The sequence below is a fragment of the Rhipicephalus microplus genome, chromosome X, assembly GCF_043290135.1.
Source record: "Rhipicephalus microplus isolate Deutch F79 chromosome X, USDA_Rmic, whole genome shotgun sequence".
In the NCBI taxonomy this organism is placed as follows: Eukaryota; Metazoa; Arthropoda; class Arachnida; order Ixodida; family Ixodidae; genus Rhipicephalus; species Rhipicephalus microplus.
The window spans coordinates 14,882,733-14,910,068 of NC_134710.1; the positions used below are offsets into that span (position 1 = coordinate 14,882,733).

General features: G+C 45.8%; 1 protein-coding gene across 4 annotated transcripts in view; it reads right to left on the bottom strand.

Annotated features, from left to right (window-relative positions):
* The window catches only part of LOC119175675 (neuropeptide F receptor), a 529,963-nt gene that overhangs the window by 5,084 nt on the left and 497,543 nt on the right, over positions 1–27,336 (bottom strand). For all 4 annotated transcript variants that reach the window (XM_075881859.1, XM_075881861.1, XM_037426604.2 and 1 more), the window contains one exon: positions 12,454–12,605. In XM_075881859.1, coding sequence (XP_075737974.1) covers positions 12,454–12,519 — 66 coding nt within the window. In that variant the 5' untranslated portion in view covers positions 12,520–12,605. The remainder of the gene's footprint in view (positions 1–12,453; positions 12,606–27,336) is intronic.

A 27,336-nucleotide genomic window follows, 5' to 3' on the forward strand; every position in this document is an offset into this window, starting at 1 on the left:
GAAGCCAATGGCGGGAAATTCTGTGACTCCCGCTGCTTTCAGTCTGCTGCTGATAACGCAGTAAAGCCGGGTAGCGTTGTGCACGGCAACAGTGACGTGAGTCGGTCCGGTCGGTCTGCTTCTTCAGGCGGGTAATTTGTAGTGCGCTAACTAAATTCGGACCAGTAGAACGTGATTTTATTTCAAAATAGACCCTTCCTTGGCACAAAAGTAACACTACGAGGTTTCTGCACCGCTATTTCAGTAATCAACGTCAACTTAGTAGTTGTCTTTAGTTCCCCTTTAAGTGCCATCTACTGAAGTTAGTCAACGCAGCATTAGCCAGGTATACCATTCTCGCAAGCACAAGCAACTTAAATATCAGCTTACCACTATTCTGGTGTGAGTAATACCCATGTAGCTGTTGGAATTGTTACGCGAGTATGAAGAACTGGTTATATAAAACATACGTGACTGTTTATCATATACCCTTGCGTACATTTGTACGCGTTTACAGCGTCATTTCGTATAATTTTGTGCAATAAAAAAATTAAAGCGCAGTCACCTTCCCTCAGCATGTTTCGCATAACATCTATTCCCATGGTATGTGGGAAAAGAAATTCGCGAATGGACAATAATGCACAGAACCAGAATAAAATCGCGAAAGATGAATTTTCTAAAACAACCTTTCGCGTATGAGGAAATTTCCCTTTCGTGATACCAAAAGTACCGTTTGCTGCTAAGAGACGCTTGGTAAGCGAAAGAAGCCCCCCCCCCCCCCCCCCCCGCAAAAAAGTAAGAGAAAAAAATGCTAGCGGCAATGCCATAGTGAAATACCTGCACTATTATCGGACACAACTTCAGAAGTCCGTGCCAGTTCCTCCTCAAAAGCGGATGCAGCAAGCAAGCCAGCAGTTTTACGTGCACTTTGTGGAATGAAAAAAATATCAATGCGGCCGATAAATGGCCGTATTGCGTCACCCCAAAGCATATAGGGACACAAGGTAGGGCACACCTATGGAAGGTAATAAGAAAGCGTCATGAATTTTCAAGGAACCAGAAGATCATAAGGATGTCCGTGTAGTACTGTATTTCTGAAAGATTTTTCAGCAATCTGGGTTTCTGCCACTGTACGGCAACATTAAAATCAGTTCTAAGGACAGAAAAAAATCTTTTAGAGGCGAAGCTCCTTAGGACGTGGGTCTGTCCATCCTCCGTTGGTGTATGTAACCACCAGTAGCACATACCCGTTCTAGAGCGGGTATGTGCCACAGGGGTTACGAGATGGGAGATGGTGGTACTTGGAGTGTTCGCTAGATGAACGCATGGACGGACGCATGGACGGACGGACAGACAGACTAGCAGACGGATGGACGAATGGATGGACGCGCGGAGCGCATAAGCGCCACAGGGGATGCGAGATGCGAGATGGCGGTACTTGGAGTGTTCTCTAGATGGACGCACGGATGGACGGACAGAGGGATGAATGGACTCGTAGACGGACGCACGTACAGACGGACGGACGCATGGATGGACGCACGAATGGTCACACGGACGGACGGAAGCAAGAACGAACGGATGGACGGAAGCAGGGAAGGGCTAGCGGACGCTTCGCCCCACTCATCATCATTCACTTCGTTACTTCGTGCATATGCTGTTATTTTTTTCTTGAAATGAGATGGTACACTAGTTACTTTATTCTCCCCCCCCCCTCGGCCGAAGGAAACTGCCGAGATAACCTTAAATGAGCTTTATGTATTCATTCACTGAAAAAAATATTGTAGATTGCCTAATAGTGCTCTGAAATTGTTGCCCATAATTTTTTAGAACAGAATGTGAGAGCGTCGAGCGCAATGTCCGAGACATTTGACATAAAATTACTCCATAATATGCACCAATTCAGTCACGTAGACCGAACTCTAATTGGCCAAGAATGTGCATGCATGCATGCCATTCATGACATGTCATGAGTTGCATAAATTAGAAGTTGTCACCGCGGTCATTTCTTTGAAAGAAATGACCACAGCGATCCCAATCTTCGGGACAGAATGTGACATACAAGCATTTCAATGTACAGTATTTACTACCACAAAACAAACAGGAGTTGTCAAACTTGGTTTGTGTGCTGTTATGTTGGCTTAGTGTTTGCTAGCACTGCCCAATTTCGGCTAAGGACTGGTTAGAGTAGGTTAATTTTGGCTAGTGCTTCGTGAAGTGGCCTGGTAGTGCATGGGACACACTGCTACATACTGGCAAGTTGCATGAGTTCGAGTGAAAATGTGATAGGTTGGTGTCGTAGGTGTAAAAAAAATACATGGTTGATCCCTCCACCATAGGAATCGGTAGAACACGAAAACGTGTCCTTAGAGAAGTAGTTTAATGTTTACTGAACCCCGTATAGGAGAGCTTCCACAATGTCTATTGTTGTTTGGCAGCTATAACTCCTTTCAACGTAGATACACCCACGTGGATGCTTGATGGCAAATGTTCATTCCGATGACATAAATCCATTATCATCATCATCATGACTAAGTTCACGATCAATGATACATCTATGATCAACGATAAACAAACCGTTGTGGTAGCTGTAGTAGGTAACGGTGAGAGCGTAATCAGAAAAAGTGGTGCGACAGTCATGATATACTCCGACTATCTCCCCGAAGAGAACCATGATGGGATGCGAAGCAATAGCGGCGCGCGTCATTGCGCCGGCTGAAACAGGCGTCGACGCGGGTGCTGGAAGACCAGTTTGAAGCAAAACTTGGTGTAGCCTTTACTCGAGTAAACCTCACTTTGAAATTAAAAGACACGTACGGGAGGAGGGTCAGGTTTCGTGTTTCATCGCAGAAGAACGAGCCGAAAGAGTGTTTCCTCTCGACGTGTGGTCGAGCGTTGCAGGCGATGGAGAGGATGAAGCGAGAGAGAAGAGTGCCTAGCTTTGTCGGCATCCTCCACGCGGAGACTCGTGGATGTGAGACATAGATGTGAGACACAAAAATGTTTAACACTAGAGTAATACCGCTCATATGTTTACCGAACAATGTAGTGCTTCTAGAAGCAAAAACTCTTTGTACAAGTCGGCGACTTCAACATACACATTATGAACTTTTGGACCTGGCTTTGTCGTCGAAGCTCACTGTCTGCTGTTATGGTGTTCAGAAAACTATTGCCATAGACAAAACATGTTATGTATGTGAATGAAAAAAAAGATTACATTGGAAGAACACTTATAGTTGTCAAGGAATATTGTAAAAACATAGATTATGTCCCTTAAAACCGAGCTTTGTCGTCGACTCTTGACGTCGCTCTGGCACTCAGTTTACTATGCATATGGGGCAACGCTCCGGAAATATATGTGAGACAAAAAAGGAATAACAACGCAGTAATATCAATCATATCAATAAATTTTGAATACCTTCTACCGAAAACGAGGAAACCGCAGGTGGGCATTGAGGAGCCCTATTTTCGAAAATAAGAACGAAATAGACTTTATAATGAGTGCACAGCCAGGCATCGTGCAGGATGTGAAGTGGTTGGCAAGTTACGATGCAGTGACCATAGAATGATACGGTCTTGAATTCGCCTAGACTTGAAGAAGTAACGACAGAAAATGATACGCAAGAGGCCTATCAATGTGCTAGGACTGAGAGAGAAAGTACAGGAATTCAGAATCTCGCTTCAGAACACGTACTCGGCTCTTATTGAGGAATCCAACCTTAGCGTAGATACAATGAATAATAATCTTACGAGTATCATTACGGAGTGTGCATTGGAAGTTGGAGGCAGAGCAGTTAGACAGGACACTGGCAAGCTTTCCCAGGAAACGAATATTCTCATTAAAAAACGTCAAAGCCAGAAATTCTCAAAAACAACAAAGCGGATATCGCAGAGCTTTCGAAGTTGATTAATAAGCGTAAGGTATCCGTTGTAAGAAGGTACAGCATGGAGAGAATTGAACACGCTCTGAAAGACGGAGGAAGCGTCAACGCAGTGAAGAGGAAACTTGGGATAGGCAAAAATCGGATGTATGCACTAAGGGACAAAGAAGGCAAAATAACTACCAGTATGTATAGGATAGTTAAAATAGCGGAGAAGTTTTACACAGATCTGTAGAGTAGCCGGGACAACCATGACCTTAATACTATAAAAACTAGCCCTACCCTGATGACACGCCAACAGTAATGATAGAAGAAGTCAGAAATGCCTTGGAGAGCATGAAAAGAGGCAAAGGTGCTGGTGAGTATCAGGTAGCATTAGATCTGCCGAAAGATGGAGGACAAAGTGTGTTAGAAAAACCAGCTACCCTGTTTACGAGGTGTTGCCAGACGGGAAGAGTACTAGAGTCTTGTAAGAATGCTAACAGCATCTTAATACGTAAGAAAGAAGATGACAAGGACTTCAAGAATTACAGGCCGAGCAGCTCGCTCTCCGCAGCATACAAGCTATTTACAAAGGTAATTGCTAACAGAGTTAAAAAAACATTAGAATTCAATCAACCAAAGGAACAAGCAGAATTTCGAACAGGCTACTCAACAACGACGACATTCATACGATAAATCAAATAATAGAGAAATGTTCAGAATATAACAGAACACTATACATAGCCTTCATAGATTACGAGAAGGCGTTTGATTCAGTAGAAATGTCAGCAGTCATGCAGACACTGCGGAATCAGAGCGTCGATGAAGCATATATAAACATCCTGGAAGAAATCTACAGGGGATCAACTGCTACCATAGTGCTTCATAAAGAAAGCAACAGAATACCAATCAAGAAGGGTGTAAGGCCGGGAGACACAATCTCACCAATGCTATTTACCGCGTGCTTACAGGAGGTTTTCAGAAGCCTAGAATGGGAACAGTTAGGGATAAGAGTTAATGGAGAATATCTTAGTAACCTGCGCTTCGCCGATGACATTGCATTGCTGAGTAACTCAGGGGACGAATTGCAACTCATGATTACGGAGTTACACAAGGAGAGCAGAAAGGTGGGTCTTAAAATTAATCTGCAGAAAACAAAAATAATGTACAACAACCCCGGAAAGGAACAGCGCTTCGAGATAGGTACTAGTGCACTTGAAGTTGTAAAGGACTATGTCTACTTAGGGCAGGTAATAACCGCAGAGCCTAACCACGAGATTGAAGTAACTAGAACAATAAGAATGGGGTGGAGCACATTCGGCAAGCGCTTTCAAATTATGACAGGTAGATTGTCACTTTGCCTCAAGAGGAAGGTATATAACAGCTGTATCTTGCTGATACTTAGCTACGGAGCAGAAACCTACACACTTACAAAGAGGGTTGAGCTTAAATCGAGGACGACGCAGCGAGCAATGGAAAGAAAAATGGTAGATGTAACCTTAAGAGACAAGAAGAGAGCAGAGTGGATTAGGGAACGAATGGGGGTCAAGGATATCATAGTTGAAATCAAGAAGAGGAAATGGACATGGGCTGGGCATGTAGTGCGTAGACAGGATAACCGCTGGTCATTAAGGGTAACTAACTGGATTCCCAAAGAAGGCAAGCGGGTTAGGGGGAGACAGAAGGTTATGTGGGCACATGAGATTAAGAAGTTTGCGGGTATAAATTGGCAGCAGCAAGCACAGGATCAAGTTATCTGGCGGAACATGGGAGAGGCCTTTGTCCTGCAGCGGACGTAGTCAAGCTGATGATGATGATGATGATGATAAATATCAATCATAATCGTGATGCAACAATACGAAACACCTACAAGAACAAACCTTTTATGCTAGTCTGGGATTCCGCGTAGACATTATGAGCCTTAGGACCCAGCTTGACCTACTCGTCATCATTCACTTTGTGGAGGTAGTGGGAAAGTGGAAAATGACCTCCACCTTTTCTTTTACTAGTGAAAAAATAGTGAAAAAGTGCAAATAGTGGAATTTTACTATTTTTTCTATCTTTTCTTCAGTAGAAAAGGCATACATAAGTATTTCTAGGGACCATAGCTTTTCTCATGCTGCGCTGACCATGCAACACTTGCACGAAATGGCAAGTGTTTCCAACGCTTTGCTGAGACTACACGGTGGTGGCAACTACCCGTCGCCTTGCGTTCTACACCTTATCACTTCCGATACGGGCGCGCATGCCGCGCGCTTCGTTTTCCAAAATAACTCACGTGTCTCACGTGAGTTAAATGTCTCACGTGTGACGTGACTTAATGCGCTCGTTTGCCTTTGCTGCACACTCGAGGCACTATAACGCAGCGCCTCCAGAATACTATTTACCGATTTTATTGCGCAGAACATCAAATAAACGTTTTGTTCACTCTCTCCAGACGCGAGACTATTGTCTTTCGACGATATTTGCAGTGTAGCATGCAGATACGGGGCCAATTTTTTCGCTAGTGGTTTTGACGACACAAAATTTCGGGAGCATTTGCGCTTTCACTTTGGACTCTCACCTTAGTAGGAAACCCTGCCCTCGTGTGTTCGGCCACTCGAAGCCATTAGGAGACCGCAACGCTGATGATTGTGCTTGTGTGCGGGACCCCCCTACTCTTGTTTATCGTCATGTTTTTCTTTTGGTGCCCAAAATAGGGGAAAACTATTCAGCTCGTAGGTTTTACTTATGGTGGCGAAACATGTATATGCTTGTCGCTGAAGGCAAATTCATCACAGCTATACAAATTAAAAAAATTGGTTCTGCCCATCGTCTGCGCGCTGGCCAGGAATGCGGTCGTGAAATAAGGAGATGGACATGCCTGGGACATGCGCAACTGCCTGCTGTTTGGCGCCCTCGTGACTGCTGGTCGCAACCAGAAAACGTTCCGGCATGCATGAGTGACGGTTGTTCGCACCGATGGTCACGTTGTTGTTGGGGGACCAGTACTGAGGTCAAGTAATCGAGCCGGACAGTTTAGCAGTGCCGACTGGCAGTGGTGTCGTGGTGCACAGACATTCTTTGGGACATGTATTGTGATTGTTTGCTAGAGCTTGTGTAGCAAGTTTCTTTCATGTTTTTTTTCGTGATACGGTTTTAGTTAAACTTGGGGCGATGCGGGGGTTGTAATAACCTATGTAAAGTCGTTTGCGCCTCGTGGCTCACGTGTTTCACGCATAGGCCACATTTACTCTTCACAACTATGAAGTGGTAGGCGGCATTGTGCCTGCGAGCGTTCATCACCACCAACGATCATCATCACCATGATTAGTGCTGGCAGGGACACCTGCCGGCAAGCCTGGGTGGGGGAACATGAGCGATGAGCGGTCTTTGTTGGCGTGTGGTGGTTGGAGCGAGCCGTCGTCGCTCGCAGGCTCTCGTGGTAAGTCGAGCGTTGGCGCCGCCGCCTTGTGTTTGCTATGTTGGCGAATGTTGCGGAATATTGTGTAATATTGTTTTATCGTGTTGATCACAGCTGATGCATTTGGATTCGGCAGACGGTATCTTCCTTCTGAAACCATCTCTTGCTAAACGGAACCATGTGCAGATGCGAAGCAGCGGGCGCTAACGCTTACACTGGAGGCTACGTTGACGGCGGAGATCATCAATCGAAAGTCAAGTAAAGACACTCTTGAATGAATTTCAAAAGCGCGATCCAGTGCCTACATATACGGGGTGGCCAACGAACAGTTTTGCAGAGCGAGCAGTCGGTTTTACAGCGGAAGCGGTTAGCACCAATAGCACAGTGAGGCTTGAACTCAGGTCTGCTGAGTGCCGGCCCAGTATTCTACCACTAAGCCACTCCGGTGCTTGTGACTCGTTGGCAAACTTGCCTTAGGCTGGCTTGATGTCTACTACTACTATGTGATTATGTAAATGATAAGGAAGAGAAAAGTGCCGCCCGTAACTGCCTATCATTACGATGACACCTCAACAGGTCGGCACGGGGAATGGGTAGTGGGAGTAAAAGAGAAAAATAAGAAGAAAAGAAAAAAAATTGAAGTGAAGGAGGAAAAGAAAGAAAAAAATCGCATTCGGTCCACCCAACGTACGCGCGTAAGAAAACACGCACGAAACACGCAGCAGACCGAGAAGACCGCAGAGAAAGCCGGGGGCATAGTGATGCGCACAGTTTAACGTGGGCAGGAACAAGAGTGGGGACGCCAAACTAGATGGGAAGTCTGGTTATCCCCGCTGCTTGGAGATCACTGGAGGCGTAATCCACGGCGGCAGCAGCAGCAGCAGCGAATTTCCGTTGCTCAAAGTCCAGTAGGAGGAGCGGGAGCAGACAAAGTATTGATTGCATCAGCAAGTTAATTGTGGTGGCCGAGAAGGGGCTGGGAGGGGCCGGTGGCTTGGAGGCAGCGGGCGGGTTCGTAGCGGGATTCTTGGGGGCGGCTGCAGGAATCGGCGGTTGCGCAAATGCGCGCGGTGTCTGCGTCGCCGTCGAACGCTTGGTGGCGGCCGCAGGGGCTGGTTGCGATGAGGATGAGGGCGAGGCCGTCATCGTTGAAGTGGGTACGATGGGCGAACTAGTTGTGGGAAGAAGGGCGGCCTCCGAGGTCGTGTCACCGGTGCCGACAAGCGCATCTCGGAAGGAGCGTCCCTTGATGATGGAGGCGGTGCTGCCAGGAGTCCTAGCGCAATGCAGGACTTGGCGGTGAGTCACGGTGTCATTGGTTGAGGCCATGATGACCACAGCCCTGTGATGGAGTTGTCAGACTGGGCAGCGCGGCTCGGTTGCAAGATGTTTCCTGTGACAGTTTATGCAGCGAGGGTGTGCTGCACACGATCCTGGGGCGTGCTGGATGCCGCAGCACAGGTACCGTTCGTCTCGAGAGCAGGTGGTGGTTGCGTGCCCAGAGTGGCCACAACGGGAGCACTGCAGGGGCCGGGGCTGGCGGGGTCGAACAAGGCGCCTTTGCTTTTAGAGCAGTATATCCGAGGGGACGGTGTTCCTCGCGAAGGTAAGGGTGAGGCAGTTGGCTCTGCGGACACCAGACACTAGTGGCACAGGTGACGCAATGTTGTTGGCAAGGTCCCCGAAGGAGATCGTTGGTGCACTCCAAAAACCACGCTGACGCAGGTGTTCAGGTCGAGTTGTTTGGCCCGCACCTTGGTGTCGCAAATCGTCCCGACCTGAAGTAGGGCGGTCAGATCGGCAGTAGGGTGAGTGTCGACCGCAACAAGGTTGCGCCGGAAATTCAGTCACACTCGGTTGGCGGCTGGGAACCCCGAGACAAAGGCGGCAATCGCATCCCTCGACGCAGCCAGGAAGTGGGCCATCTTCCCGATCGGCCGAAAAATGATGGTGGTCGCACGGTCAGAAAGAGGAGGGTAGCCAGTGAAGTGGGGACAATCGGGGCACGGTGATGTGCTTGAAGGCACGGACGGCGCACAGGGGGCGGGCGACGATCGCTCGCAACCGTGGTGTTGGGGAGGCGAGAGGAGGGATTGCTGCTGGGAGAAAATCCCGTGCAGGAAGCCACAGCCGTGGTACGAGAGGAGGAAGCGCCTGTTTTCACTTTCGCTTCGCTCGAAACCGGGGAGAGGGTGGCAGTGTGATGGCTGCTGTCCTCGTGAGGCTGCGTTTTCTTTTTGGAGCGTGCAGGCTTGGATTGTGCCTCTTGCTGCTGAGTGGGTACCGTTGTTGATGCCGGGGGGGGGGGGGGCTTTAGAGTATCCTGCAGCGGCTGTTTTTTCCGGTTGCCTCTAAGAGGCGCCATTTGTAGCCCTTACAGGGCTGCGCGCGAAAAGCGTGGAGCGAGGAATGGGGTAAGATCGGGAGCGCAGAAAGATGCATCCTACTTCGGGGAAATCTCACGCGAATCTCAGGAAGTTGGCCTTCTTGATGTCGGCAAAAGAATCGCGTTAATACGACTTATAAAACGTTTTAAAACAGAGAAAGCACGACCAGTCATCGCACAATGCGATTAGCGTAACCAGTGGGCCGTCCAATGCTCCAACCCATTACAAAAGCTTGTTCTTGTTCCCCCATTAACTGTGGCGCATACCCCCTCCAGCCATAGTTCTTCATCGTCGTCAGCCACTGCATGAAAAAAAATTTCTTGCAAGTGTTTAGCAGATACCACACTTCTCAGAAGAATGACGAGAAATAGCATAGCAAAAGCTGGCCTACTACCCCCAAAAGTTATTATTAATACCCTAGTTGGTATCAAGCAAGTGTGCTTGCAGTAGTTACCCAATGAGTGTTTCGAAAAGGCCCTGAAAGGTCGCTCTTCTAGCCTTCGCTGTGACTGTGCATTCCGCGCAGGCCTGGCGTTTTTTTTTTCCTAGCAGACGCTGTCTGCGTCAGCCTTGCGAGACGAAAGAGCGGGAGGAAGCGACAGTTTTGCGGGGGTCTTCCTGGGGCGGCACGAGACGCGAGACAGGGGCATGCGCAGTGGGGGTGTACGGAGGGACAGCGTCGCACAGGCTAGTCTAAGAGCTGCTTCGCATCTAAGAAATATGTGTTGTTTGAATTGGTCCGACCGCGCGTGCTTCATTCTGAGATTCCACAGTTCTTGCATAATAATTGCTAAAGATAACATCCCCAATATTTTCCTTAGTTTTATTATTTTATAGGTTGTAGAGTGAGGCAAGTAAAAATGAGACATCTACAGGAAGAAACGTATATGTCTGTGTGTTCAAAGTGTATTTACAGACAAAAAATGTAACATTACAAAATTCCTTACCCAATGCCGGTTCCCTCAGACTATAAGTAGTATGTAGATGCAATTGTACTCCGACGCAGCGGCAACCATACGGTTATAGAACTACACTGCGTCACACTGAAACAGTGTTTTGCCGAACCTTGCATAACCTACTCTGGCACTAAAAGTTGTCTATATATCTGCATCACGAATTTTACAGGTTTCGTTGTGTTTAAGCTCAACAAATGACGCAGGAAAAATAAAGCGCTCTTGAGAAAGCTGAGGGAGGTTCCCGATGTGATGTAGTAAAGAAATAATTTGATTAATTAAAGGGCCCTGCAACACATTATGAGCATGGTCAGAAAACGTTGCTGATCCACAGTAGGGGCTACCGAGAACAGGCAAGCTAAATAATGTAGCCCAGCACGTGGCCTGGAATTCACAATATCTTATTATAGTCAGCTGAAAATTCATTTATGTTACCTCGACATATGTCGAAGACGCTCAAAAATCACTCGTAGAAGGCCATCTATCAGCCATTGGCTGATTGTAACATGGCGCGCTTGGTCGTTGCGGGAATCGCCGCGGGAGGCCGTGGCTTGTCCACGCGTGCACACACGATCACCGTTAAAAAGGCATGTATTAGATGAAAAGAAAACATTACTCTAGGTCACGGGCGCGCGTGACGTATAATTTTTAGGGGCGAAGGTCCTTATAACGGCACCCGTTCGTCCCGCGTCCCGTCGTAGTATGTAACCAGTCTTACGCTTTGACCTGCAAACATTTTGACCTCCAAGGTGGTGCCGGTGAGAGATTCCTTCTGTGCGTTGTTGAACAACAAAAAATAGTGCTCAATGTGCATGCCAATAGCTGATAATGGGGTATGAGAGACAGGAGCATTCGGCTTTTAGTTAACGTGCCCGCTGCGATCCCCATTAGCAGCCATTGCATGTACATTGAGCACTATCTGAAGGGAAAGGGTTGCTACGTTATACCCGCTGGGTGTAACCACCTTAGTTTTTGAAAGGTTTAGCGAGCGTTGAGCCGCAGTGCCATGAATGCAATGAACTAGTATATACCATGAATGAACTCGAGGTAGTTAAAGGTGGGAAGTAGGTACGAAGTGCAAGCCGTAAGAAAGTAAAAGCCGAATTCTCCTGTCTCTCATTTCCCATGCAGCCATTGGCATGTACATTGAGCTCTATCTGCCAGGAAAAGGTTGTTACGTTATACTCGCTGGGCGTAACCTCCTTGGTTTTAGAAAGGTTTAGCGAGTGTTGGGCCGCAGTGCCATGAATACAGTGAACTAGTATATACCATGAACTCGAAGTGGTTAAAGGTGGGAAGTAGACCCGAAGCGCAAGCTGTTAAAAAGTGTGCGTGTGCCACCTCTCGTTTAGTCCTTAGAATGTCCGCTGGATGGCGGTGTTTCTATATGGGAAATATATGATGAAAAGATGCGAGATGGTGGTACTTGGAGTGTTGAATAGATGGACGAACGGACACACAGACAGATGCATGAATGGACGCAAGAACGGACGCAGGGGCGGATGCATGGACGAACGCACGCAAGGACGGGCAGATGGACGCATGGGCGGTCGCACAGACGGAAGGAAGCAAGAACGAATGGACGGACGAATGCTTCGCCCCACTCTCCATCGTTCACTCCGTGTATATGCTGCCAATTGTTTTGCCCCTGCCATCCCTACTTAGCTTCCAGCACTTTCGTTGGAATGAGAGAAGAGAGAATACGTTTGCAGCGTGCGACAAATATTTGTAAATCTGCTCATACCGGATGCATTCTTAAACTTTTTGCGGTGTTGATTTCGTAAAGCAATGAGTTCTTGTAGTGAATCCATTCCATGGTTACTTGAAAAATATTTCAGAGCCTCTTCAAGTAAATCCGCGGCGTGTCTTACCATGAGCTCGTCAGGAGTCATTCCGAGGCCTTCCATGATGCGTGCACCCGCTCCAGTCTCAGCCATTAGTCTCCTGCTTTCGACTCGAACCAATGGGTTGGCCTGGAGGCTCCTCTATGAGTGAGCAGCTTTACACAGCGCCACGGTAGAATCTGCGTTGAAGTGCAGCCACATTTTTTCAGCTACTGATAAGATACTCAGCAATTAGACAAGAGGTTCACTGCCTGAGCAACAAATATCCACCGTGGTGGTTTAATAGTTATGGTGACTGCTGATCAGTAGGTTGGGGGATTAATTCCTGGCAGCAGCGGCCGCATTTTGATGAGCTAAAAATGCGAAAAGCTCATGGGCCTAGAGTTGAAAAATTCAAGTAGTCCGAATTTCTAGAGCCGCATCTCTGTGAAAACCGCCGCCTTCTAGAGCACGTGTGTAATCTCAAACAAAATATTAGCGGTACATATAGGGTGTTACATCAAATGTCTCGAAAAAAGCACGCGCTGTAACACTGTATGTCTAAAGGTGGTCGTGCTCTCGACGTGATACTTTCATAAAAAGATTAATAATTAATTTTCTGAGTAATAATTAAATATATATAGGTTTGAACGTCCTGAAATCACCATATGGCTATGAGAGATGCCGTAGTGGATGGCTCCGGAAATTTCCACCCCCTGGAGCTCTTTAACGTGCACCTATAGACACGATTAAAGCAAACAAAAGTACATTCACAAGACGAAAACATGTGCTCAAGCGTTACTAAGCAACACTCAAAGACTAACTCGGTGAGTAGTTCTTCACATAATGTTGTACAAGAGAGGGGGTGAGGCCGAACACCTCACCAAGATGGAGTACCAGTCCGGTCTAAAGTCTAGGTCATTAAATATGTCCATGAGGTGAATAGCCATTTGAATGTAGTCTGTCTTTGAAGGAGTGATGGGTTCTGCTTTACGGTCCTGCATACGGTTCTTCCATAAGCTGTGCATACCCACGATGAAGAATGAGCCACGTGTATGCTCGGAAATTCAGTGAAAATAACTTCCTCTCCCTGGAAATGCAGTGAAAGTAACTTGCGTGGTTTCAAAACACACGCTACCTGTATACAGGATTCACAATGCAACATGTAATATGGTTGCAATAATATGTGGTACAAGCGCTCATTGCGATCAGATGTGAGAACATGCGATCATCATGAATTGATAGTTTAAAACGGACCACCGACTGAAAAAACACACACATTACTGCAATAATTCTAGGTCGAATTTCTTAACAATGGACCCCATTGTCTTTGATGCTGCCGGTATAGAAAACATCATAAAAAATCTAAAAGTTTCATCATCATGTGATGTTGATGGCATAAATTTAAAGTTTTTAATTAGTACTAAAGTGTACAGTGCCATCATTCTCACTAATATATTTCAGCAATCGCTTCATACTGGTTGCATTCCGGAAGACTAGAAAGTAGGGAAGGTGATTCCCTTGCACAAGTCTGGGGATAGGCATTCTCCATATAATTATCGACCAATCTCACTCACACGTATTTCATGTAAAGTTATGGAACATGTTATTTGCTCTCATCTTGCATCTTTCCTACAGTCAAACTTCTTTTTTACAGATCACCAGGATGGATTTCGCAAGTCGTTTTCATGTGAAACACAACTTTTGACATTCACACATGACCTAAATTCCATTTTTGACAGGGGTTCCATAGTCGACTGCATATTCCTAGACTTCTCAAAAGCGTTCGACAAGGTTTCTCATCAACTGCTTCTTTTAAAACTCAGCAAACTTAACATTGATCCGAACGTTCTTCAATAGCTTCACTCTTTTCTCACTGATCGTTCCCAATTTGTCACTGTGAATAACACCTCATCCATCACTTCTGCAGTTGAATCGGGCGTGCCTCAAGGCTCTGTGCGTGGACCTTTGCTTTTCCTCATCTACATAAACGACTTACCTGATAATCTATGTTCATAAATAAACGTGTTCGCTGACGACTGTGTTATATACCGTGTTATTAATAGCGACTCTGACGTCTATCTTCTTTAATCAGCTATAAACCGTGTTCGTGACTTGACTAACACGTGGAACATGGAGTTAAAGACCAACAAATGCAAGCACATGCGCGTTTCACGTCGCGATACAACATTGCCCTCGTATCACCTTAATAATACTAACCTATAACCTGTGTCATGTTACAAATATCTAGGCGTACTCATCACTTCTGATCTTTCCTGGACGATGCATATAACACATGTAACCATAATGCTAATCGCACGATGGGTTTTATACGCCATAATTTTCATATTTCTTCTTTTTCAGTAAAATTACTTTTGTATAAATCAATAGTACGTTCCAAAATGGAATATGCTGCATCTGGGTGGGACCCCAGTCAAGAAACACTCATTCATCAGCTTGAATCCATCCAGAGTCGGGCTGCTCGTTTCAGTCTTTCCAACTATCATCGCACCTCCAGCGTCACTTCCATGAAAATAACTTTATCATTACCTCTGCTCTCACAACGTAGAGAAATGTTTCGCCTCTGCCTGTTTCACAAGATATATTACCACAATTCAGTCCTTAAGAATAAATTGATAACCCCTTCTTCTTACGTATCCGCTCGCACCGACCATCGTCATAAGGCTGGCATTCCCACATGCCACACCAACCATTTTTACAATTCATTCATGCCCCGTACGTCAGCAAGTTGGAATCACCTTCCCCGATCTGTAGTCGAGATGTCTAATACCTCTATGTTTAAGGCTGCTATAACTAACCTATCGCCATAATTTTTAGGAATATAGTATTTTCACATTTCAGAAAAACCTGTTAAGCTTTGTAGTTCTTTAATACCTGTTTTTGTTCTTATAATGTGCATTATTTCTTGTTGGTTTCCTTCACTGATCCATGTAACCACCATTTTTCCGCTTTTTCATTATGTTGTGTAACCCACTCCCCTCTGTAATGTCCTCGGGCCCTGAGGGTATTGAAATAAATAAATAAATAAATAAATAAATAAATAAATAAATAAATAAATAAATAAATAAATAAATAAATAGATAAATAAAGGGGCCCTGACACACTTTTTGAACCTGGTCAGAAAACACCGCCGATAGGCAGTATGGGGCTTCCGAAAACACGCGAGCTAAATAATATGGCGCAGCACGCGGAATACAATTCACAATAAATTATCAACGTCGGCTGAAAATTGCTTTCTCTTTTCTCGACAAATGACGAAAGACGTCCAAAAAGCACTCGTAGAAGGATACCCATCAGCCACTGGCTGATTTTAACATGGCGCGCTCGGTCGTTATGGGAATCGGCGTGGGAGGCTGTAACTTCTCCACGCGTGCGCGCGTTAGCACACTGAAAAAACCGCGTATTCGACGAAAAAAAAAACAGTGCTAAGATCACGAGGCGCACGTGACGTATATTTCTTCCCCTGCCATCACCCCCTGTTCAGCTTCCAGCACTTTCTTCGGGGCAAGAGAAGAGAGAATTTGTTTGCAGCGTGCGACAAATCTTTGTAACTCCGATCGTACTGGAAGAATCTTTAAAAATTTTGCGGCGTTGAACTCGTAAGGCAACCAGTTCTTGAAGTGAATCCATTCCGTGGTTATTTGAAAAAGTTTTTCAGGCCCTCTGCCCTCTTTAATGCCACGTGGATGGTGCATGATCATGGTCATCAGCCTGACTACGTCCACTGCAGGGCAAAGGCCTCTCCCGTGATCGGCCAATCAGTGTGGTCTTGTGGTTTTGCTGCCACGTTATACCTGTAAACATTTAAATCTAATTCGCCGCGCCAACTTTCTGTCTACCCTTTATGTGCTTTCCTTCTCTGGGAAACTAGTCAGTTACCGTTAATGACCAGCATTCATCCTGCCTATGTGCTACGTACCCTGCCCATGTCCATTGCTTCTTGACTTCAACTATTATAATATATCCTTAACCCCGCTTTGTTCCTTTACCCACTCTGATCGCTTGTTCTCTCTCTCTCTCTCATATATATATATATATATATATATATATATATATATATATATATATATATATATATATATATATATATATATATGTACGATTTCTTATTCTGGATACCAGGAATGGTAACAAGACCTTTGAGTGGTTGTAGGCACCACAACGGTAACGGCGGCCGTGCTGCCGTTACACGAAAGCCGTATGTACTGTGGTCGGAAAAATATATTGCGTCTATTTAGGCATACGATATAATTGTTAAAGACATGCTCCAAGAGCTTAGAGCTGGTTGAAAGCATAAATATTGACCTGTATTATGGTATTATTGGATTGTTTTCGGAGTTAAATACGGTCACAACGTTTGCTAATTTGCGCAGCTGAGGAACTCCTGCCCAGATTATTGATTTTTTAAATATTACAGTAACATAGTGAGCAGGCCATCCTGAATACTATATAAAAAATACATGTGTAATACCGTCTGGGCTAGATCTTTTCGAAACCTTTAGATTTATTGTAAAATTATGTACTCCAGAGGAGCCCAATTCAAGATTAGATAGAACAGGTAGTTTGCTGCATGCAGAAAATAAAGGGGTGATGCCGTTATCAGTGTAAACAAGAAAACAACTAATCTGAAGTAGTTATAAAAACATTTGCTATGGCTTCAAGATTTGAAAAGAATGACATAGACGTCAGGATTTGAGAGGAATAGACTAATGGATCTCTAAAACCTGGATGAGTTTTTTTCGTTAGTGTAGCGAATGCATAGCCAAAGTAGTGGTTCTTAGCCTCGTGATTTTAGCTTGTAATTTACGTTTACATGCAATAAATGAAGAAAAATTATCATTACACTTGGAATGATCATTCTTACGTAACGCTTTATGGTATGAATGGGATGATTGATTGGTATGTGGCCCAGTTTAACGTCCCAAAATCATTATATGAATATGAGAGACGCCGTAGTAGAGGGCTCCGGAAATTTCGACCACCTGGGGTTTTTTAGCGTGCACCCAAATCTGAGCACACGGGCCTACAGCATTTGCGCCTTCATCGAAAATGCAGCCGCCAAAGCCAGAATTCGATCCCGCGACCTGCGGGTCAGCAGCCAAATACGTTAGCCACTAAACAACCGCGGCGGGGCGGGATGAGTGGGATGAATTATACCTTTATGGTAGCATAGGTCTCTTCGATTTCATTTATTTTATTTCGGGGCACATACTTCGATAGACATAATCCGAAAACTTAAGAATGAGCGCATTTACACTGCGAAATTCGTGGTGAGATTCAAATTCCTCAATAGATGATGCTTAAATGTCCATGTACGGAAATGTAATAGACTTCGAGAAAGTTCTAAACAAATTTAGTGTCAGGTCTTTGAAGAGAGGACGCTATGTTTGAGGCAACTTCCGCAGATTTATGGTAAAAAACTCTTTGACGACTTCATATTTTACACAGTGCGATAGGAGCACGCAATCCCATATTGGTCTTAGGCTGCAGCACTTGGACCACAGCGCCGTGAACCAGACGAGCAGCTGCTACTGGAGATAGCAGAGATTATACACCACCTAACTGACAAAAAGTACCAATTACATTTCAGTGGTTACCCAACCCCTGCGGAATCATTGGCAATGAGCGGGTCGGTGAAGCTACTCGCTGATCCCACGCAGAAGGCCGCGAACTGCTACTACCGCTTCCCATGACCGCTGCTGCACGGAAGCTCCACTGGCTTGCTCGTAAACACACCACGTCACAATGGAATCAGCCGCACTTGATGCACGCTTGATTGTACTCGCTTGACCCTACATTAAGTCTTGAAGTCCCGTCGAGGTTTTGACGAGCATACGCGACCATTTTGTGCAGGTGTTGGGCGTTGCGTTTACCAATGCCTACGCTTTCCGCATTGGGATGGCCGAGGCCGCAGCCTGTCACCACTGTGGCAACGAAAAAATCGGTGGACATATCATTTGTGGCTGCCTGCTGTATAGTGCACGTCGACTATGCCTTTGAAATGAGCTCGACAAATTAGATAATCAACCTTTGTCGAAGCAAAAAATTTTACACCATCGCCAGGATGCAACGTCAAATAAGAAGGCCCCGCTAGCGCTACTGCATTTTTACAATCGACTGGCCCTTCTGAATGGTTGTAGCCACAACACCTTTTCTCTGTATGTGCTTTCGTTTTATCCTGCGTGCACGTGCGATTTTAAAGACGATAGTCTTTCTAAGGGGTCCTCGACGCAAAAATTTTGGTCTGTCTGTCTGTACATTTGTTTGTTTGTCCGCCCTTAACGGTGCCCGTAAAGGCATCAGACGATATACCGAACGGCCGACCCCATCTGTAGCACCCACCAATATTGCTCAAGATTCAGCGTTCATGCTTGCGCGATTGTCAATTAAAAAGCAATTATTGCGTATATCTGAGGCACCATAACAACACGTCAATATTCTGTATATATGTCTTTTACTAGAAAAGGCATACATAAGTAATTCGAAGGACCGTAGCGTTTATTACGCTGCGCTGACCATGCAACGCTTGCACGAAAAGGCAAGTGTTTCCAATGCTTTGCTAAGACGACACAGTGGTGGCACCTACCCGTCGCCTTGCGTTCTACACCTTATCACCTCCGAGACGGGCGCGCACGCAGCATGCTTTGTTTTACAAGCTAACTGCCAGATAGCGCTCATGTCTCACGTGTGACGTGACTTGATGCGCTCGTTCACCTCCGCTGCACGCTCGAGGCACTCTAACACAGCGCTTCCAGAGTACCATTCACCGCTTTTCTTGCGCAGAACATCAAATAAACGTTTTGTTCACTCTCTCCAGACGCAAGACTATCGTCTTTCGACGACATTTACAGTGTAACATGCAAGATACGGGGCCGATTCCCCCCTCTCTCTACACCCTCTTCCTTGCCCTTATTTCCACACTCCCAGTGCTCGGTAACAAACAGGATGTCATTTGGTTAACCTCCCGGCCTACCTCGTCTCTCTCTCTCTGTCTGGGCTGGAGCTAACCGTTTCTCATCTTATCTCGCGAAATTGTAATGTGACAGTGCATGGGAACTTGGCCCCTCCCGGTAAAAAAGCAGGTTTGGTATAGAGTGATACCATTCGCCGATTAATGCTGAAATAGGGCGTGCGTTAGAGCGTGCTAGCGCTCGTGACCACGCCATTATAATCAAAGTTCACAGTTGCAGATCGGGCCCCGGAGCCTGAGTATGCCTGAGTATATCTTCATGCTCCTTGGTCGAGGACAAGACATACAGGACTTCCTTTGCGGTTAAGGAGCACTTGATAGTAGGCATCGCACGGGGACTTGTGTTATCGCATTCGTCCTGCGTACGATAGAGATAGGCAGCTGGTTTTATTTATGCTTCAGCAGTGTTTCTCGCTAGCGCTCACGAAATTTTATCAGCGGGAACAGCATAAAGTATTAGTACAAAAGGATTTGATTTAGACTTTATACAGAACACGACAGGGACAATGAAAACGTGTATAATGTGTCCATATAATTCTTCTCGCAATAAAAAAAATACAAAAAATGTGGAGGTGGGCTGGCCTTTTTTATGGTAAGCTACGTCGTCTTCGCTGTAAAAAATTCACCAGTTGGGAGAATAAAATATACCGGAGCCGCTTCCTTAGGCTTTGTTCTTCATCACACTCCACTACACTCCCTCCGTATACTTTATACAGGTTATATCTCTTTGACATTTTTGTCTTCATAAAGCACGTGTGCAATATCTGAGCGCTATGTGTTCAGCCCATCCGTATTTCGAGCTTGTGGACTACATTGTTATTTCTACTTGGGGCGAATGCATGTCAAAAAAGGGTAGAAAACAATTTAGAACTGATGTTTCTTGTATGTAGACCATTCTCTAGTATGTGCCTTAATCATGTCACATGAAAGTTCTATCACGAAGGGTGTCAAAAAAGAACGCAGAGAGAATAACACGCTCAATTCTGTACCTTCAGAAGCTGTTGTAGGGCCCTCGTATAGACAGGGCATGCAAACATGGACACAAGACAGCATTCAAGACACCCCAAACGTTGATCTGAAAAATCTTATAGCTGCAGAAAGAAGATGAAATGATGCACTTTATGTTCAGATTGCCCGCTCGAGTTAAAATAAGACAAACGGCGGCGCGCTGCAATTATTGAGCGGCGGTGGCAGCGGCGTGGCCTCGGCAGCGGCGCGATCGGCGTGAGCAAAAATGGGCAGCGGGGCAGCGCACAGCTTTAGCCCTAAGTAAACATATTCCTTTACAACTTCCAGCATCTCTCCACCTATCGCAAAGAGCTGTTTTCTGCCTAGACTGTTGCAGATTACTTTAGTTTTTTGCATATTTATTTTCAGTCCTACTCTTCCGCTTTCCGTGTCCAGTATAGTAGTCATGAGCTGTAATTCGTCCCCTGAGGTTGCTCATCAAGGCAATGTCATCAGGGAATCGCAGGTTCAGGCTACCAACAAGTTCAGGCTACAAACATTCTGGAAGCACTTGTCTTCTCCATGAATGCAATTAGACTGTGTCACTAGAAAAACAGCATCGCTCTTTCGCTCCATTTACATCAATTTGACAGAACGCTGCTGTAGCGCTCACCTTTTCTAGCGCGTCAGAAGTGATGTAAAGCGCCGCCGTATACATGGTGCATGTGCATGAACTCCACATAAACACCCTCGCATTCTGTTCCCGCAGTGTTCATGTATCAGGATGGTGCACTCGAATCCGACATTGGTGGTCGGAACTTCTCGTGAAAGGCAGCTTCGTGAATCGACTTGCCTCCCAAAATCCACAGCTGTCTGGCGAAATTCACACCGATGCTCTTTGCTATAGCGCATTGCCCCCTTTACATGGGCCCCGCCGCGGTGGTCTAGTGGCTAAGGTACTCGGCTGCTGACCCGCAGGGCGCGGGTTCGAATCCCGGCTGCGGCGGCTGCATTTCCGATGGAGGCGGAAATGTTGTAGGCCCGTGTGCTCAGATTTGGGTGCACGTTAAAGAACCCCATGTGGTCTAAATTTCCGGAGCCCTCCACTACGGCGTCTCTCATAATCATATAGTGGTTTTGGGACGTTAAACCCCACGTATCAATCAATCAATCACCCCTTTACATGGATGCGATCCGCCTGTTCTCGCATTCATGTGAACGTAGTACGTGACATGCCAGATTACGGCTGTCAACCCAGGTGTACGTCATCATAGCGCATTTGCTCTGAAAGTGCATTTCCGAAAGCCAATGAGACGACCTTTACAGGACTCCTCGGCTTTTTGCAGCAGCGGACATAGCGATGCCGGGCGAGCATTGCTTGAGGGATACATGCGCTTAGTCATGCGTCAAGCATGTGGAGGCAGGAACGAGCACTTTTTCATCCTTCATATGAAGGCATACATATTAGTGCGAACAAGGAAACAAAGAGTAGCGAAATACGTGCGAGAAAGCAGAAAGGCCTCAGCGACGGGCCTTTCAGCTTCCTACCACTTTTTTCTAGAGTGTATGTTTTCTTTTCGCGCTATCATGAGTTCCTTATAAAGAGGCACGCTTCGAGTTTGCACGACATGGGACCATCATTCGGCACGTTGTGATTTACGGCCTGTGATTCGACCGGGACTCGCAAACACTCCCCTCTCTGACGTGTCAGTGCAATGAGTCTTCCCCCCAAATTTCCATTGTTTGTATGAATGCGATGCGCGTTCGTGGCATTCGTGTAAGCGTGTTGTATGGATAACGATGCCATTAAACTTCTTATAAACTTATCGTTTTAGAAAAAGCTTCCCTTCTTGTGTCCGGCTATAGATGCAAGTACAAGCTCAGCTACGCCTGCTCGTCAGCCTGTCTACAATCCGCTATCTTTAGACATCGCAAGTGCTAAACATGGCAGACTTACGAAAGTCGTTGAATTGTTAGCCGCTGCTCTATTTACCAAGCGTTTCTCCTTATGGCGAAAGCGCTGGCATATAAAACATGAACTGAGCCAATAAGGGGGAAGATGTTTGGTCGCAAGCACAGTATGCACTGCGCAGAGATAAACACCTGTTGATTTCAGCCGCCATTGCAGCAACACAAGCTTATAGGACATGTGCCTAAAATTCTCGGCCGGGCGTTACAAATTGAATGTCACTGTGTTACGGCGGCAATAGTGTGTTGCGTTAAACGATGGGATGCTTCGACTTTCCTGCTCACCACCTCAGCACTTACGGACGCAATTCTCGCTAAAGCAAGATTTGCTGCGTAGCCACCAATCTCGGTTGCGTACAACTGTATATATACAGTAGCGAAAGAACCAGCACACCAAGTGTCTCACGCATACCATGATACATGCCGTTGGTGAAACTTTGCTTGTGGTAGTTTACCGAATAATGAAAAAAAATTAGGAGGCTTACTATTCAGGACAGTAACATGTGAATCCGAGCGCCAGAAGAGATGTAGACCAGTCTAAAAATCACGATGAATAATAGGCTCGCACAAAGCACAGGGTGACCACAGACACGGCCGATGCTTACCACTGAAGCTTTCTACATCAACTTTTATTGTAAATCGAATGAACAGGTGCAAAAATTTAGATGTGAAGTTTCCGAGCTGTATATACTGCGTTGACAGAAACCACGTTTCACACCCCAAAGTCCAATCGCTGAAAGCAAGAGCAATGAACCATAGAAGGACGTCAAGTGTTGCGCAAAACAAGCTCGCAATTCTTAGGACGTGACCTGAAACAGCTGTCCAAAAGTGCACGTGGTAGAAGCGGGTGAGGGTGCAAGGTAACCATGGAAGCGTCTGGTTGAATGGTGTTCTACATTTGCACTGAAGGAAACCAACCAGTCGCCTTCCTGGCGCACCGATTCTTAGATTGAGCGGCATAGGAAATACGAATTTGCTTCACCACTGCGGTAGCCTTGATTTGGTGTTTCCGGAACAGGGCATTGTAAATATTCGTGCGCGACTCTTTTCTACAATAACACATGTTCGCCTGCTCTACTTTGCCCCCCCCCCTCTCCGCAACAGGAAACATATTCAAAACACAGAGCATAAATTCTCCTTTCTGTCGTCATGAAGGAACTCACCTGTAGAGGATCATCATCATCATCACCATCATCCACATCATCATCATTTACATCCTCATTCTGACGACGTCCACTGTAGGACTAAGACCTCTCCCATGTTCCACCAGTCAACTCGGTCCTGTGGTAGTTGTTGCCACTTTACACCCACAAACCTCTTATTCTCATCTGCCCACCTTACTTTCTGTCTCCCCTAACCCGCTTGCCTTCTCTAGGAATCCAGTCAGTCAGTCAGTGTCAAGAGAGCATCCTCCTTCTTAAAAAGAAAAAAAAAGAAGATCCTAGCGACACCTTGCTATTCTTGCCGCAAACTATATTTCGTACACCATGCCCTGTAGTCAGCAAACGTTCATGCCATTTCACTTCGTTATTATTGCTGGCTGAAATTTGCAAAAATTTGTGCTTTTTTTCTGGAGCCACCAACGCAAATAATACTATTCTGTTCTCTGTTTTTTTGTGAAATCAATGACGGATACGCACAGAAAACTATCAAAGCAAACAATACTACTGTGATCTCTGGTTTTTTGAAACCAATGACGGATATGCGCAGGAGACTTCAAGTGAAGAGTTGCCAATTGCCCGCGTTCTTTAAGAGTGAGCTTGGGCAATGGCGTCATTGGTCACCCCTGAACGCTCGGAGTGCTAGGAAATATGCACACTGGTGTTCCAGCGCTTCGCTGTCCTGGCAATGCGCCTAAGTGAAAATCAAACATACCCTTTCGAGATAGAAAGCGCAACGCATGACCTTCTAAGGCGTACTAACTACGGTTGGTAAGAGTGGGCGTATATTGCCAGATTTTTTCTTCTAGCCTGATTTAACAAGTTTCGGGCACAACAAAACGTGGTTGACCGTGATGAGTTACTCTCGTGAGATACACTTTCTGCGCCGTAGTTTGACTGGCCTGCATTTGATTGGCGCGGAGGATGTGTATATTTGTTGAGGTGTTTGATTCATGGCAGTGACAGAGAGCAACACCGAGCAAGTACAAAACAACTTTTTTGTTATTCCTTTCTGCGTGCCTCGTCTAGTATTTATGCTGTTTATTGCAAGAATTCATACCAAGAGGTCCGGCCAAACATGCCTCTTGAAATTTACACTTTTTGAGAAAAGAAAGAAAAAAGAAAAATGAAGGTGATATTCAAAAGCTATTCACCCACTTATGTCTACTCACTTCGCTTGTATTGCAGACACACGGTCGGCGCTTCTGATTTTTTTTCGCTTGTCGTTCTTCACCCTTCACTTATTTCCCGCAAACATAGGCGAACGCACACAAGAAACATTCGAAGGATACGGATTTCTTTTTCACCTGACGACCTTAACCCCAACCTTTCAGAGAATCGAACTTCTGCTTTCACGCTTTTTCACTGAAGGGAGGCAAGAAGAAAAGACGGGCTCAAAGAGCGGGCGGTGGGGCTGGTTGAGTGGGAAAATAAGGGGGTGCATGATTTGAAGTTAGACAAGACGTTGTTTCGGAGAGGCGGGGAGTTTTCGAGTTCACCGCTTTCGTTCTGCCTGTCTAGATGGTGCAAAAGGAAGATTTAACAATAATGCAAATTCCTGAGTGGTCATGCACTATTTGTATGTGATTCATGTCTATAATTATATCAGGAGACGGGGACTATTGTGTAGTAAGCTATGCACGCTGAGATATGAACGCAGTTTGAAGATTACCGTGCGTTTTTTGGTGTTTGGGGCATGATAAATTAAGACAAATCACAAACTGTGTTTCGTATTTTCACTAGTTTTATTGAAAAATGCTCTGTTGAGAGAATGGATCGGAGGCTGTAGTTCATCTGTGTGCAAAATCAGCCATAGATCTTTGGTAGCTTTCCAAGAAAATGGGCAGAGGTAGGCCCTTGTATTGAGAATACTGTCCAATTTAGGTGAATAAATTAAAAAACCGGAGTAGATAAAGTCATCAAATCACACACTTCAGTGGGGAATATTATTTTTCATATGCGTCCAGAAAATGAACCTCCTCAAGCGAGTTGTTAGTGGATAGTCTTGAGCTGAGGCGAATAAATTTGGCTGTCTTCAAGGCATGACCGAAAATAAAGTAGAAATCTTACATAAATTTGCTACGTCGAGGAAATTGATAAACATGTCCTGAGTGTGGTATGAAACAAACAGTGCTGCAAGAGTCGCATGCAGCTTTTTTAGAAAATGGTCACAACTGAAGCACAGTCAGCCATAAACCGCGTAACTAGAACTTGTTCTTGCCTTGCCATTCACAAATGGTAACGGGTGACTTAATTTTCATAAATATATTTAAAATGTACAAACATCAAGTTTTACAATGATGTAGAAATCAGCTATCTAAAGCAATGGGAACAGCCATAGTGTCAGTAGCAAATGTGGCAAAAACGGTGTGTTCGTGCCGCCGGAATGAGACTGCCCCCTTAATGCCTTGGCAGAACATGTTATCGGGGCGCCCTGCGAAATAAACACCATAAAAAAGTCCTCCTCCAGAGATGAGGCTCCCACACCCGCAATTACGGCTCCTGCCAGCAAACGAATGTACCGATCAATAGCGTCTTCATATCGGACATTTCGTGCGCGTATACCAGCTTATTCAGTGCGTCGCGCCGCTGCCTAGCGTGACAAGCCGGCCTTAACTACGTTCGATCATCTTTGGGCGCGGGCGATGCATTCGTTTGATCAGCCAGCACTTTCTAGCTAGCGGGGCTTGCGCTGAGGCACTGTGGATTCATGAATGGGAGCAACAAATGCCTCTGTAAGAGTTTTGAAGGTGTATGTTCGATACTTAGTTACGGCGGCGTCATATTGACAAAACATATTGTCAACAGCTTAAGTAGAGCTCTAGGCTTGGCACGCGTCCATGTACCAAAGAAAGTATCCTAAGTGGCATAGTTTTCGTTTTTTCTAACTCCAATTGTATACACAACGCCGTGTGTACCTTTCACACACTGAATCGTTTGTAAGGACCAGTTGATTCTTGCGGAGCATTCCATAGGCTCTATCGGGGAAAAGAACATCTGCCATCCCATCGAGGACGACGAGATTCTACTCGATGCTATTATGGATAACGCTCACGGCAATAATTACACGCAGCTAGAAGGCGAGACACAGCGGTGCGGGAAAGTGGGCGACGAACAGTGGAACTCAATTTCGCGCCACTCACCCTCCGACCACGGTGGCTGTCAACCACAGGGAATGATTGCCCTGGGTAAGAGCGGTAGAAAAACACAATTTGAGTAGTCTCGCCGTAGGAGCAGCTTAATCCCACAGGCGACGTCTCCTCTTGCACCTTCGTTCATGCGCAAAGAAGAAATCTACATGTCGCTTGGCTCAGACAAGTGTTTTACGTTATTCCGGCGTTTGAGAACTCATTCCGACAGTACTTCGGAAATGAGTGAAATCGACGTTCTCACCCTCACGTTGTTGACGGGCGCTGTTGAAGCGAGTGGTCTGGTCCTGACAAACTTGGGTGATTGGACTGTCATGCTTCCAGACGACCCGGTCGTTTGGACAACAGTGTGAAATCGCCCAAAACTGTCATGTGCAAGCTGCCAGTATGAAGCAACCGCGCGCGGATATTTCATTGCTGCAATTGTCAAGTTCGCCATAAATACATTATCTGCGATTGTTTGTAATCCCAGAACTTTGCATGTGCTTGTGTTAGCACGGTGGGGGTATACCGTACAATTTTTCTCTGCCAGCCATTCACGTGTAGCTTGCAGTCAACGTGCGTGTAAGAAATTGAGGGTAATCATACCATTACAGTAGAAAAAGAGCTGATGTACGTGCTGGTGCTTGCGTGTGATAGCTGGCGCCGTCGGCATGTGTCAATGCACAAAAGGAGTGCTGTACCACAACAGCACCAAGGAGAACCTCACTTGGGC